General features: G+C 35.1%; 1 protein-coding gene across 1 annotated transcript in view; it reads right to left on the bottom strand.

The window, feature by feature from the left end:
- Positions 1-1399: 1399 nt before the first annotated feature.
- The window catches only part of SGIP1 (SH3GL interacting endocytic adaptor 1), a 200216-nt gene continuing 186045 nt past the window's right edge, over positions 1400-15570 (bottom strand). Inside the window, exons 21-25 of the mRNA XM_027058950.2 lie at positions 14580-14712; positions 10189-10391; positions 8941-9005; positions 8199-8363; positions 1400-7146 (exon numbers count right to left, since the gene is read on the bottom strand). Coding sequence (XP_026914751.1) covers positions 7124-7146; positions 8199-8363; positions 8941-9005; positions 10189-10391; positions 14580-14712 — 589 coding nt within the window. The 3' untranslated portion in view covers positions 1400-7123. The remainder of the gene's footprint in view (positions 7147-8198; positions 8364-8940; positions 9006-10188; positions 10392-14579; positions 14713-15570) is intronic.

The following is a 15570-nucleotide window of genomic DNA, read 5'->3' as shown; positions in this document are numbered from 1 at the left end:
TGACATTCTTTTCCTAATCTCTCTTATTGTTAAAGTAAAAAAAAAATGGATGACACTTAGTAGGCATGAACATTAAAATCTGATCATTTCATTCATAGATTTTTTTTCCTACGGAAAGTGAAAAATTAAAAAAAAATTGTATATTGAAACCCAACAATATTCAAACAGTTAAAAAAAAAGCCAGCTCTATAAATGACTGCTTAGTCTGTAGTGAAGCTCTACTCATAGATAAGATTAGCATATCATCATACCAACACTTGGCTTTTTCCAGAAAATGTATTCAACAGCAATTTTCCAACTCTCTTAAATTGAGAGAGAAACAGACAGATCAGACAGGAGCCAATCTCTTTCATGCACATCCATTTAACAAAGCAAGAATTCAATACTGACCTGCAAAACCAACACAGCTATAAGAATTATCATCCTATCACCTCTCACAAGGAAAAGAAAACAATCTGGCTTTGGACCTTGGGACAGTGATCCCAGCGATAGTTATTTGGTGTATTATTTAAAATAGTTTAAAGTAATCATGTATGTATGAATAACACTAAACATTAGTTTTGCCAAAAAAAGACAAAAGGTGGAGAAAATGTCAATGAAGTAATATACAGCTGAACAAATGAGATGGAATTAACATTCACATGATACACTCATTCGATGGAATATTTTAAAATGATAAATGGCTTGTCATCTATCAAGCTGATTCACAAACTCTGAATGAATTAAAAATTGAGCTATATTTAGAGAAGTGTAAAGTGATTTCAGCTTTATTCTGAATCGGTTTGTCCAGGAATTTTTTTAAAGGAATTTTGCTGATTTTGAGTAAAAACAATTGATTTGCAAAATAAAGCATAGCAAAAAAAAGAACTGTAAAATGCTTATTAATAGGGTGTCCAGTTCTGCAAAATCCTTGCTAAATAATGTATCCCTCTCATTTAAAAAAATGTTTTTACATAGTTTCTAACAAGATTATGTAAAAATGCTGTCAGTGTTGAGATACCATGATTCAATTTCTTAAAGCTGTTTAATAAAATATTATCAAAGTTTGTCCATTAGCAGTAATTCCACTCTGTAAGGAATTTGGATTGTTTTCAACAGATGGCAGCCTGATGTGCTGGTCATTAGTACAGACCTTAAACATGATACTTAAAAAATTAATATACTAAAACAACTTCATTGTTTTATTTTGAATATTTTAGGGGATAAAGTTAAATTCACTAAGATATACTAATGAAACTTAAAATAAATACTAATTGATTTGAAATGGTAGGGATTTTTCAAAGACCCAGAAGCATCCTTTCAAAACATTCCTGGTTGTATTATTTGCAGTCCTTGAAGGATATGTTAGCTGGTGTTAAAAAGAAAACTTTTCTCAAGTTTCTTCAAGGTGTGTTTGGGAAAAGAAAAGTGTTTTTGTGATTTAATAACTTTCTTAAGCTTCATTAAAACACTGACCTTTATTATCAATGTCCGAGGGGTGGGGACTATGGCATAGGATCATGTATTCGCAGGCCACTGTGAACATTTGTCAGAACCAGTAGACCGGGACACAATTTGGAAAATACTGGAATATAGGTGAATGCAGTAGAAGTTTCCATTACTTATTTTTCTTTCAGTTTCAAGTGACACATAAAAATATATTTGCTTCTCATTGAAACATCTGTTCTTATAAGCTTAAAGATGTATTTAGAACAAGCAATCTACTATCCTAGGGATAGAAGGAGACAATCAAAAATACTATAAGTCAAAGGAAAAATAACTTTAGAAGTTATACGTGGAGAATAAATTATTATACTTATGGTGAATGTCAATAAGGAGGTGCCTTTCTCTCACAAGAATACTCGTTGAAGACAGAAATCAGATATTAAACATGAGGGATAATGAAGAGGTATGACCATGATCACTTTAATAGACCCGAAAATTTGACATTCCTTCAAGAAGAATATTTCAGTTTGAATTAGATATTAAAATTGCAACTCTAGCCTACAGAAGACGACAGAACATCAAAGCAATGACATAAAGAAAAGCTAGTGGGTTTTCGTTTGTTGTTGTTTGTTTTTTAATATTTGGAGATTTAAATATAGGACTCCTACCTCATTTTTCCTCCATACACTCCATGCACAAAATATAATGTAATGGCGTCCATGTTTAATTCATGAGTGAGGGAATGGCATTTAGATGCTGTTTGCTAAATGGGAAAAAAAACCCACAAAAGAAGCAGGAAAATCCAATAAAGCCTCAAGACAGAAGTGCACATAGTAAAAAGTAGTGGGGAGGGGGGGATCATCGGAACACTCTTTAATCAATGTAACATAGATTAATTTGTCCATTTGTATCAACAATTTAATTTGACTTATTTCAAGGAAACATCATTTTTACTTATATTAACTTTTGAAGCAATATTTAGAGATCACCCACCTTTTGATATCATAACAAAATTATACTTGCATTGAAAAAAATTGCTGGTCAAAAAACCATGTAGCAAAATGAATATATTTAAACTGAATGGGATTTTGCTGAAAGCACAATCTAAGGAAAAAGAAGGCTTAAAAAAATAGCAAACTCCACAACTCATCTTCTTAGTAGATATCTGCACATTTTACTGTGTCATTCAAATTTAATTGACAGTGTGGTTATTTCGGAAAAAAAAATAAAGGAAAAATAAAAATGATTGGTGCAACTCCTATAGAATGACACCAGTCCATGCTTATACAGCATCCAGTTCAAAGACCTACAAAATAAATAGGGTCAACTCACAAGTTACATATCTGTCTGAGTGTCTCTTGAAAGGAGGAAGACATTTATTAGGACTTTGTATTTGCAATGAGTGAGAACTTGCAGTCTCCCTACAGTTTCTCTTACTCTTTTAAGACATTGATGAAAAGGACAGAAATATGAAAATGAGAGAATGAATTTCAAGCCACTTTGACACAGAGATAGCATAACAGGAGAACTCTAAGCAACTCTAGAAAAAGCCCTGAATCTTTTTTTTTTTTTTTAAGATTGGAGAAAGTTAAATGGACTGAGTGAAAAAATAAGCTCACTAGAAAAGTGGTATTTGACTTACAGTTAATGCCTAAAATCTGATAAAATGTCATAACTAAGAAGGACCTCAGAGACCTATTAGGGCAGTGATTCTCAAAATTTGGGTGCTTGTCAAAATACATATTACTAAATAGTATCCCTAGAGATTTATTCATTCAATGTAAACTTATTGATGTGCTACTATCTTCTAAGCTCTGGGGATGTGGTGGTGACTGAGCCAAAATCATTGTCCTTTAAATGAATGTTAATGCAAACAGTCCAAAAGTCATAATTTGAGAAACATACTCTTTTCCAACAATTTTGCTATTAGAATTACCCATATTTTGATACTAATTTTTCATAGCACCTTTTAACCTTACAATTCAAATGGAATATCTAGAATTTATTTCCCAGAATGAACAAGCAAAACTGGCCAGCGGCTCCCTCTGCAGTCAAGATAACTGGGTTACTTCCAGCTTCTGTGTCACTTTGGGCAAATTAATTAATCTAAGCCTCAATGTCATCATTTGTAAAATAGGAATTAAAAAGAGTACCTACAACATTTGGGTTGATATAAGGATTAAATGAGCTAATATCTATATTGACTGGTATATGGTAAGCACTCCAGTAAGTATAAATTTTTATTATACATCAGTCAATCACTGTGATTGTACAAGTTTTCTTATGAACCCCCCCAAGTGGATCCATCTGAGTCTAGTAGAATCATGGAACTTCAGAGGCGGGAAAAATTTTATAGATTGTTGATACGTTATGATGGTGTTGAAATAGTGTTGGTTGGGGGGGGGGCACAGATTTAAACTGCTGAAGGAACTCATTCATGGCTTTGAACTGTTTTGTCTAACAGAATTCCATGTGCAACTTTAGTAGAAAAAAGTCCTGCTGTTAAGAAAAGCTTGAAAATCACTGGCAATCCCAATCCTTCATTCTAAGGATGAGAAACCGAGAAGGGTAGTGATTTGTCCAACATCACACAGCAGGAGTTAGTGGTAGAGTTAATGTAGTTACCAGGCTTCTTTAAAGAAGATTTAGAAATGACAATGTGTAAAATTATTGCCTCAAACACTTTGCAGATTAAGATTGAGTAAAAATACATAAAAACAAAAATAAAGCATCTCTATTTACTGAAAACCATTTGAAATGTCGACATTCTTTCTCTATAGGTTAAATATGTTCCCAAATACCATACCGTGACTTTTCAGTTTGGCTGTAAGTGTAGAGAAGAACAGAGCTCTAAAAATAATTAAAAATTTAATTCTTAGGAATTATAAATTCCAACTATGGTAAAATTCAGACTAATTCTTAATAAGAATTTATTTTAAAAATATCAAGAAAATATGGAATTTATTTTAAAAAGAAAAACATACTTTCCATGTTGTCAAAATAAAGCAATATCATTCATACTTTCTATCTTGTTAGAACAGAAACTTTTAAAATCATAAATCTCAGGAAATGGTGTTCTGGTTAATGAGAACTCTTGCTTTTTATTTTAACCCCTGGTATTGAAAATATTACTATATACTTGCCCATTTTGTTTAATTTTAGGAACTGATAATGAACCTGACTTAATGTTGTTGTTGTTGTTTTTTTCAATGGCAGAGACTCTTGCATTGTCTAGGATTATTTTTCCTAATGTGAATTCCTATTGTACAGTACTATAGATACAGGTATAACAGGTATAAACTATAAGTTTGAAAAAAAGCCCACCAGAATCTAAATCCCTGATATGAGTTTATTGTGTTATTCTTTGACCTATTTTCTGAAAGGAGAAAGGATGTATTCTCTAATGAGGTTCTGGTTATTGAAAGTTTAATGATTATGAAGCCAATGACTTCCATCCTGTTTCACAAAGCCTAATTAAGGGATCATAAGAGATCTACATAGTTTCAAATTTAGTTCCTGGAAACATTTGAATATTGTTAGAAATTATTGGAATCTATGTTTTAAATTATATTTTTTACAATATCAACAAAATTACTCTGAAAAAAAAACCCTTGTGCTTAATTACTAATTCACGCTAGAACTATATAAAATAAAATATAAAGAGCAAGACATAAGAACCAGTAATATTTACACATTTTTAATATGCTTTGTACTAATAATATTCAATATGTTTTCTCATGAATTCCTTAAAAACGCATTTTTATATTTGTATGTTGGACAATTCTCAATTATCTTACCTACAACTATCTGCTTATTCTCCATTGGTTTCAGTGTTTGAAGTTTTCCCTATGTTTTATGGGAGTGAAAAGTTTGCATTTTCTATTTTGGTTTCAAAATCAAATTGAGTATCTTTACTTAAAATGAGTATATTAATAATTTGTTCAAAAAACTTCAATACCAGACTATTTGGGGAGCCAACTGAGAGTGTTTGGATAGTAGGAATTCTTCTGAGGTGAAACAGACCTTTTTGAACATTCTCTTGGTAGCAAGTACTGATTGAGAAGTACAAATATTAATTTAAAAAGTTCCACTATAAACAATTGCCAGTCACAATCTCTTTTTAAAAGTAAGACTTACAAAATTTAATTTGATTCTAAAATTTAAAGGGCTAACGATTCTTTGTCAAATATAAGTGAATGTAAAACTTAACAACTAATGATAAATATAACAGCTTAATAATTACAGTTATTTAACAGTGTAACTTAGAATAAGAATTGGTTCATGTTTAAAGAAAGCTCTATGACTTAAAGGGAGTTTTATATTTTCAGATGGTAGAGGAGGGAGGTTTTACAACTGTGACCCACCCCCGAAGAAGTGCTTCTCCATTCTGAATCCCCCCAGTGTGAGGCCAGACTGAGTAATTACAGTTTTAATCACACCTTGCAACAATGAAATCATGACATAAATTTTTGATAACTCTCTTCCTGGTTCCCTAAGAGTGGCAACGATTTATAGTTAGTTACATATGATGAATCTTAGCCAAAAGGAAATTTATTGTACAATAATGTGGATAGAATCTCATAATCTCATTTATAAAGCTTTTTTTTTTTCCTTCCCAAATGATATAAATGATGATGATTAAAATTTTCCTTCTGGACTTAAATAGGGAACTAAATTTTTTTTTTATGGATTTCAATCTTAGTGTTTTGATTCCTGTAGGTAAAGAGAAATATATGTGACCATTCTCCATGCTAGATGGGAGAGACTCTGTTCAGAGTAATTGTGCAAAAGCTGTTAACCAGTTCACCTATGGAAAGTTTTGAAATTTTAAAATCACAATTTTGGCTTTAGTCTGATATTATTCAGCAAATCTCCACATTTGCTAAACTGTAGAGAGAGGGGGGCAAGTTTAAGACTTGAACATCTTCTCTACTCTTGGTTAGAATTTCATATACTTAAACTTTAAATATGAATTGCTTTCCCTTTTTACACAAGTTATAAAAATAAGAGGTCCTGTTTACACAGTTTGCATTTTTATGAAACTTGCAGTTTGAAAAAAAAGCTTTTTAAAAAGTGGTAATTAATGCTTTTCTTGACTATGCTGTAACTTTAGAATTTTTTTTTCTGAAATAGTTTCTGAATTTAACCCACTAAATATTTGAAGATAGAATTTTTATTTAGCACTAGAGTAAAACATACTAAGGATTGAAGAAAAGGAAGTTTTTTTTTTCCTGGTTCCACTTAATTTTCTTTGTATGTGGCACCCCCTTTATGACAGCTATCAATATTATATTTAAATTTTATATATTGACAAAATGCAATCTACCTCTGTAAGCATTGTGCCATTCAACAGTATTACTATTAAATTTACATACCACAGTTGAAATTACATCCATTTCAGGAATGGTAAAATGCTAAAACTCAAGTGTCTAACTGCCTTACTGGAATGAGTACAATTTACAAATACAATAATTACATTTTAAAACCATTAACAATATTACACCTAGAAGTAAATACTGTAAGACTGGTCACCATGGTATTGTGTGAGGGAAATCATTGCTGAAAATCACTGACATTTCCAGCAGATATATCCCGAGTGCAGATTTTGGTTTGTTTTCATCAAACCAAAATTAAAACCTGTTTCTCATACAACAGTTCTCCATTATATGAATCCTCCAAATCCTTGCATATGATTTTATTAGTTATCTGCCAAGTATTTTCCTGCAAAACAAAACAACATATCAACAGGTTACCTTCCATAACGTGATTATTATATGGGGGCAACATTTTTATTCTTCCTGCCCTACCACTAGAAGCTAATCGCTGCATCTTGAGGAGAGCAATACTAGTATCAAATATGTGCAATTTTTTAAGTTTTCAATTTCCCAGCCCAGCAAGTTGTCTTTTCACATTTCCGTGAATGAATCCTTTGCAGAGGTTTAGGTTTTAGGATAGGGTGGAGGATTTGTTCCCGGATGTGGGAACCCAACTTGTTACAGGAATAGTAACCATATAACCTGGGTCATTTTTGACAGTGAAAGGGCCATAACTGATAATTACACGAGTATAGCAGGCATAAAAACCAGCAAGTCATTGATATCTTGTTATCCCAGCAAGTCATTGATAAGTATAATCATCCTAGTATTGGGGACTCCTTTGCCAACCAACTATTATATATGCCAAAAACCTGTCTCACGGCCATTGTAGCTCATGGGCAACCATTGCTGATACCTGGCCTAGATTCTTTAAGGGTACTTATATTAAAGTGAAAGATAGATCTTCTCAGATCTCAGCTATGCCTAACAAGTCTAAAACCCATGAAGTCCTGTTGGAGAAAAAGTTTTCAGTTAAGAGGTAAATTCAAAGGCAAATAGCATTTATTTTGTTTGCCCATATATATATATTTTTTTGTTTGCCCATATATATATATATATATGTATATGTATATATATATATGTAAAAGTAGGATTTACTCCATTAACCGTAGTGTATACATGTATATAATGGGAATGACTGGTCATCCCTGCATAAGAAACAGAACCAAAGGCATGATAAATAGTCAGGGCCTTTCTAATTTCTGATTTCCAGTTTATTATCCCATTTTTACCTCATTCTATAATTGGTTTGCTTTCTAACTGGGATGAGAAATGGGGATTGGGAGTGGGGAAGAGGAAAAGAAAGAAGATGAGCAAATCAGACACTATTCCTTCTTAAGAAAGAGTAGCTACAGCAACACTATTTTTGCAAATGAAACTCACAGGATACCCACTTACCTGCAGCAAATCTTTTCTTGATAAGTGAAAACCGATACCCTGCTCCAACAAGTTCAATGTCACAACCAGAAAGGGTGCTTCCTTCACTTGTGAACTGCACAACCAATGGGGAAGGTTTGCTTGGGCCTTCAGATAACTGAAATCTTGCCAATAAAGAACCCACCCCTAAGAAAAGAGTATCATTACAAGATAACAGTCAACACAACATGATGGATATAGTTTGGGAAATTGTATTCAAAAGTTAACATACACAATCAAACTTACTAGACAATAGTATATGTTTCAGTGACAAAATGGTAATGAATGAAATTAATCATGAAATATTATAAGGAACTCCTTTTTGCACATTGATGAAAGTGTAACTCAGCCAAATGGTACTCCAAAATTTGGGAGCATGATACTTGGAAGGCAATGTATTTTCCAAGCTATGATTAATATCACAAGAAAGTAAGAAATACCTAAACTAGCAGAGAGTTGAGATCTGATACAAAATGAAAACATGTCTCATGAAAAGCTCTTCTCTGAAGAATAGTCTGTTTGATGTGGGGGTGGACAGAAAAGGGGAAGTAGAGGATTCATGCAGGAATTATTTGCTTTTATTGGTTGAAATAAGTATATATCAAAGTGAAGTGAAATATTTTGCTTGTTTTCAATCTAAGTATATTTTTGCTAATAGTTTTCTAATACCTGAAAGTTATTTCAGCCTTAAATATTAATTAAAATAAGCCTACAATGACATTACCTCCATTTTCTGACTTCTGAGAAATATCAGGAATCTTCCACAATATTCTCTGTTGTTCAGCATTCCTAAAAATAAAATAGGTAAAAGGCTTTTGCATAGGCAAAGGTTTTTGTCTAATGGATGCCATATTTTTTCTAGATAGTGCTAACTTAAAAAAATGAATCTTGAAAATGTTAACTACAATTTATGCTTTATCTATCTACCTACGTACCTATCTATGCATCCATCCATCCATCCATGCATCCATCTATCCATCCATCTATAATTCTCTCTTTTTTCTGTTCCTTATTGTAACTAGCCACAACACTGTCAGATAGGAAAACATGTAGAAGACAGGCAGTTATTTGACACAGCTACTGAAAACACAGATGAGAAATGTTAACCAATTAATTCAGGTAACTTAAGTTGGAGCTATCATATGGCTGACTTTCTTTTTAATGTTCTCCTTTTTGCTTCTAAGAATCACATGGAAAAACTAGAGTAATTTTTTCTAAGAGAACAAGTTCTTTTTAACAACTGCTATCGGTACGCAGTGTCTATTCAGTATCTGTTCCCATACCTTCTCTAGTGGTGTCTTTTTATAGCTCAGAAGGCTATAAAACAAAACCCTACATTTCTTAGACACCCCTGTAGTTAGGGTCCTAGATGCATGTTAGGGTCTACCAATTACATGCACTGCTTGAGATTTGGAGGATAGAAGGGAGGCAGAGGCCATTCTCCTGCCACTTTCGTGGCTGTTTTCTGCTGGCCAGTAACCCAACTGAGATGTGGGGGTCTTCTAACAAAGTGCTCCATACAGCCCAGGCTCCAGTTCTGTGAGTGTTGAGAAGTAGTTAAGGCAGTGCCGGTAGGAACTTTCTTATCCTTGGATCAACATGGCAGCAGTGAGTTCTTGAATTCAATGGCTCCATGAGCAGCTTCCTGGTATCTATGCTTCTTGGTTGTGGCTGAGGTAGCAGCTTCCCTGGCAGGCCAGTTCTGCAGTGTTCTGGGAAACATTCTTGGAGATCCAGCCTAAAGCTTATTCCTCTAGCACTTCCACCATCGTGTGAGCATCTGAATCCCTGTGTTAAATCATTTTCTGCTTAAAATAACAGAACAGAATGGTTGCTGTTTCCTGCTCTGAACCCTGACACATAAGCCTGCTGTGATCTCCTCCTGTAGGAAACACAAATGCTAAGAAGTCTGTGATCCCTTTGCCCAGAAAGAGCCCATTGATAAAGAGGAAGGGGACTGGGGTCTCCTTACCAGACTGCTGGTGGGAGAACGGCCTGGAGCTTGGTTACCCCTCCATCTATGGGGACCAGGAACTGCACGTTGTTGAGGGCCACCGCAGTTGTCATTGCATCCGTATTGTATTTGTAATCTATGCGCAGGTCAGTGCTTGCTGGCTCACACCGCCAGTTCACTGCCAGGTTCAGGGGTGTGGACTGAATGCCCTGGGCAGACACCTTGCCAAACGATAGCAAAGAGAATATTTAAGACTCGACCACTAATCTGAGACAAAGCTAGAAGCTCTGACTATCTCCCATGGGAATACTCTTAGCTATAAAATGTCACAATGTTGTCAGTGCTGTTTACAAATGAGCCCTCAATAAATTATCACTGTGAAGGGTGCCCTGTGAAAGAGAGATGGGTGCTACAGGTAAATTGTTATAGGTTAAAAACATAAAATCTCCATAGCACTTTAGAGTTTACAATGAACTTTAGGTCAGTTAGGGAGGTGTTTAGGAGCTGGTTAGGAGCTGAGGCCAAGGAGTTAGTCTTGGATCTGAGTTCTGACTGTTACTTACAAGCAGATCTTGGACCAGTCACTAAACCTCTCTGAGCCTTAGTTATTTCTTCATCTGCCAAAGGGGAATTATAATAATATCCACCCCTAGAGTTGTCAGGAAAATCGAAGATATTTTATGTGAAACAGTCAGCATAGTGCCTAGCACTTAGTAAAAGCATTAGTGTTTTCACACAGATTACCTGCTGATACTCTCGTACTTTCTCTTCACAACATACCAGCCAGTTAGACAAAGCAGATTAGTATTATTCCTTTGGGATCTGCCAGAGTGAGGACTTGAACCCAGGTCCTCTAATTAGAATGGGTACATTCTACCGTCTCCTGCCAATTCTAGCTAGAATCAACGATGAATTTGACCAAGGAAAAGCCACATTTGCAGAATCAACAATATTGTCTTATCTAAAGACAAAAATACCAACTTGATTTCTGGGTCCACAGTGAGTTCACAATGTTATTATGTCTCGATTGTTCACTGTGATGGTACTCTAGGAGACTTCTTTAACCAGCACACATACATATACTGCAGGGTCTGTGTGGGTGATGTCTATGCCCTTGCAGTCGTTTTTGTTTTTAAGTTTATTTAGAGAGAGAGAGAGTGTGCGTGTGTGAGCTGGTGTGGGGCAGAGAGAGGGAGGCAGAGAATCCCAAGCAGAGCCCAACATGGGGCTGTCTCACTAACAGTGAGATCATGACCTGAACCTAAATCAAAAATCGGACGCTAAACCAACTGAGCCACCCAGGCGTTCCATGCCCTTCCAGTTTTTTTGTGTGGAGTCTGAGTTTTGCCAATTTTAAAGACTATAAACAGCTGGCTATTGGCCTAGCATTGCTCACACATAGGGACACCATGGGGAAGGGGCCTGAGTGCAGGTTGAGCTCAGAAGGCAGCAGTGGTTGCTACAGAAACAAGCCCAGATATGGGTTCTTTTATAAAATGACAGACATGGCTTTCAATGACAACTTTAGTTAGATAACTATTATAAGTTTTTATACTTGAAATATTTTTAGCGGCACAAGCCTCTGCAAATGAACTATGCTTTGAAAATGTGTTATATAAGGTAAATCAAAAGCACAGCAGACTGACCCTTCCCTGCCTGCTTCTGCCCTCTATCTCAGTGGTAGTTCTTGACTTCACAGTGGCTCCTCTACCCAGTGACAAGTGCTTTTTGAATTTGTACAGGTGTGTTTTTGATTGGATGCTCCTGGTGGCCAAACAATAAACATGCTGAGATTTTAAGGCAATCCCACAACATGCTTGCTGTGATTCCCACCCAATTCCTTGGATGGTTGGAAAACAGTATGACCACAACTAAACAACAAATGGGATTCCTCAGAGCTCACTTTAAAACAAAACGGCAGGCCTAGGGCTACTTATATTTTACAAATACTTTGAAATATATTAGGCTATTAATCCCTCACAACAACCTATAAAACATCTAGGTAGGACTGTTATTCAGCATAGTGTCGGAAGTCCTCAGAAATCAGACGACACAAAGAAATAAAAGGCATCCAAATCAGCAAGGAGGAAGTCAAACTCTCACTCTTCACAGATGACATGATACTCTACGTGGAAAACTCAAAGACTCCATGAATAGCCTGTTAGAACTGATCCACGAATTCAGCAAAGTCGCAGAATATAAAATCAACATACAGAAACTGCATTTCTATATGCCAGTAATGAAGCAGCAGAAAGAAATCAATTTACAATTGCACCAAAAACAATAAAATACCTAGGAATACACCTAACCAAAGAGGTGAAAAATCTATACACTGAAAACTATAGAAAGCTTATGAAAGAAAATGAAGAAGATGCACAAAAAAAGTGGAAAAACATTCCATGCTCGTGGATCGGAAAACAAATATTGTTAAAATGTCTACACCACTCAAAGCAATCTACATATTCAGTGCAATTCCTATCAAAATAACACCAGCATTCTTCACAGAAAAAACAACCCTAAAATTTGTATGGCACCAGAAAAGACCCCAAACAGCCAAAGCAATCCTGAAAAAGAAAACCAAAGTTGGAAGCATCACAGTTTTGGACCTCAAGCTGTATTACAAAGCTGTAATCATCAAGACAGTATGGTACTGGCACAAAAAACAGACACTCAGATCAATGGATCAGAACAGAGAACCCAGAAATGGACCCACAAACATATGGCCAACTAATCTTTGACAAATCAGGAAAGAATATCCAATGGAATAAAGACAGTCCTCAGACTGGGACCTCATCAAAATAAAAAGCTTCTGCATAGCAAAGGAAACAATCAGCAAAACTAAAAGGCAACCGAGAGAATGGGAGAAGATATTTGCAAATGACATATCAGATAAAGGGTTAGTATCCAAAATCTTTAAAGAACTTACCAAACTCAATACCCAAAAAACAAATAATCCAGTGAAGAAATAGGCAAAAGACATGAATAGACACTTTTCCAAAGAAGACATCCAGATGACTAACCAACACATGAAAAGATGCTCAACATCACTCATCAGGGAAATACAAATCAAAACCACAATGAGATACCCCCTCACACCTGTCAAAATGACTAAAAGTAACAACTCAGGCAACAACAGATGTTGGCAAGGATGCAGAGAAAGAGGAACCCTTTTGCATTGCTGGTGGGAATGCAAACTGGTACAGCCACTCTGGAAAACAGTATGGAGGTTCCTCAAAAAATTAAAAATAGAACTACCCTATGACCCAGCAATTGCACTACTAGGTATTACCCAAAAGATATAAGAGTGCTGTTTCAAAGGGGCACATGCACCCAGTGTTTATAACAGCGCTATCGACAATAGCCAAATTATGGAAAGAGCCCAAATGTCCATCGATGGATGAATGGGTAAAGAAGATGTGGTATATATATACACACACACACACACACACACACATATATATATATATATATATATATATATATATATATATACATAAAATGGAATATTACTTGGTGATCAAAAAGAATGAAATCTTACCATTTGCAACGTGGATGGAACTAGAGGGTATTATGCTAAGCGAAATTAGTCAGTCAGAGAAAGACAAATATCATATGACTTCATTCATACGTGAAATTTAAGATACGAAACAGAGGAACATAAGGGAAGGGAAGGAAAAAGAATATAAAAACAGGAAGGGAGATTAACCATAAGAGACTCTTAAATACAGAGAACAAACTGAGGTTTGCTGGAGGGGTTTTGGGTGGGGGGGATGGGCTAAATGGGTAAAGGGCATTAAGGACGACACTTGTTGGGATGAGCACTGGGTGGTAAGTGTAAGTGATGAATCACTAAATTCTCCTCTTGAAATCATTATTGCACCATATTTTAGCTAACTTAGATGTAAATAAAAATAAATAAATTAATTAATTAATAAATTAATTAATTAAAAAAAACATCTAGGTAGGAATCACTATTATCCTTATTTGCAGATGAGGAAACAGGGGTTCAGGGAGATTAAGTGTCTAAAGTCAGTGGCCAGTAGGAAGCTGACTTAATTCCAGAATTCAGTTTCTTGCCTACACTTTAATACTTTATACCCACCTCATGTTGCAGTAGGTGAGTTCTGTCTGCTTTCTAGGTTCACTTAATGACAAATAGGATGGAGACTTAAAAGAAAAATCCCTCAGGCTTTAAAATTCATAGGATTCAATCTCAATTATTGAAATTTCTTGCAACTTCATTTTTATAATCTCCAAGTAGCCTTTTAAGCTTCTATTTTCTTATAAATTATAGCTTTTAAGTTAGATTAAAAGGAATGTTATTTTATTTTCTTTTATTTAATGTTAGGCCTATTAGAATACAAAATTATAATGTGGAAGAGACACCCTGACTGTATGAATAGGCTTACCTGATACTTGAGCATGTCCACGTTATAATATGTAGCCTGGGGTTTTTGTTCCGACACTTTCTTTAAGTGAGTCATCAAATTTGGCATGTTTACCCAGAATTCCTTGGTATTGGCATCATTTTGAGTGTTATCACTATTCAGTTGGGAAAAAAAAATTGTTGAGTCGCATCTTGTGACAAATATTATCCACTCAAAGAAGCATCTTAGCAAAGTGTCATCTGATTTCTATATCCATCTATGACAATCTATAGAGATCATATTACTAACAGTACTATAGCTTTAGTACAACTGCAGTTCTGAATGGTATTATGTTAAGAGATTAATACACATAAGGAAGTATGATTGTATTGCTATGAATTTCAGTGAGTGCCCAATAATATCAACCAATCCTGATGATAACTGGTTGCTTTAAAGAGTGAATTATTTATTAACCCAAACTTAATAGCTCTTTCTACATGACCACAGTTTCCTCTGAATTAGTCAGTTAATGCAATCAAGGAGCTGGGTACATTGATTTTTTTTTTAATTGACGTGAACAGTAGTTTCTCAGAAATTACTGAGTTAAATATTTGGCCAAATGTAAACACAGTCTTTATCTCCAGCTGAGGAGAAAAGGGTGATCCTAAAACTACCATGGTATTTTATCTGAGAGCATCCAGATCAGAAAATAGTCACTGCACTTACAAGATGGTCTTGGAATTTAAATGATAATAATCATGGTAGTTACAATAAAGAAATGTAGTCGTGATGAATTCAGGAATTTGGTATTCTTTTTTTTTTTTTAATGTTTATTCAGTTTTGAGAGACAGAGAGCAAGAAAGGGTGGGGCAGAGAGAGAGGGAGACACAGAATCCGAAGCAGGCTCCAGGCTCCAGGCTCCGAGTTGTCAGCACAGAGCCCGACGCGGGGCCTGAACTCACAAGCTGTGAGATCATGACCTGAGCCAAAGTCAGTTGCCCAACTGACTGAGCCACCCAGGTGCCCCAGGAAT

This window comes from Acinonyx jubatus, chromosome C1 (assembly GCF_027475565.1).
Source record: "Acinonyx jubatus isolate Ajub_Pintada_27869175 chromosome C1, VMU_Ajub_asm_v1.0, whole genome shotgun sequence".
NCBI lineage: Eukaryota > Metazoa > Chordata > Mammalia > Carnivora > Felidae > Acinonyx > Acinonyx jubatus.
The sequence above is the reverse complement of the archived record's forward strand: the minus strand, read 5'-3'. Positions and strand labels throughout refer to the sequence as shown.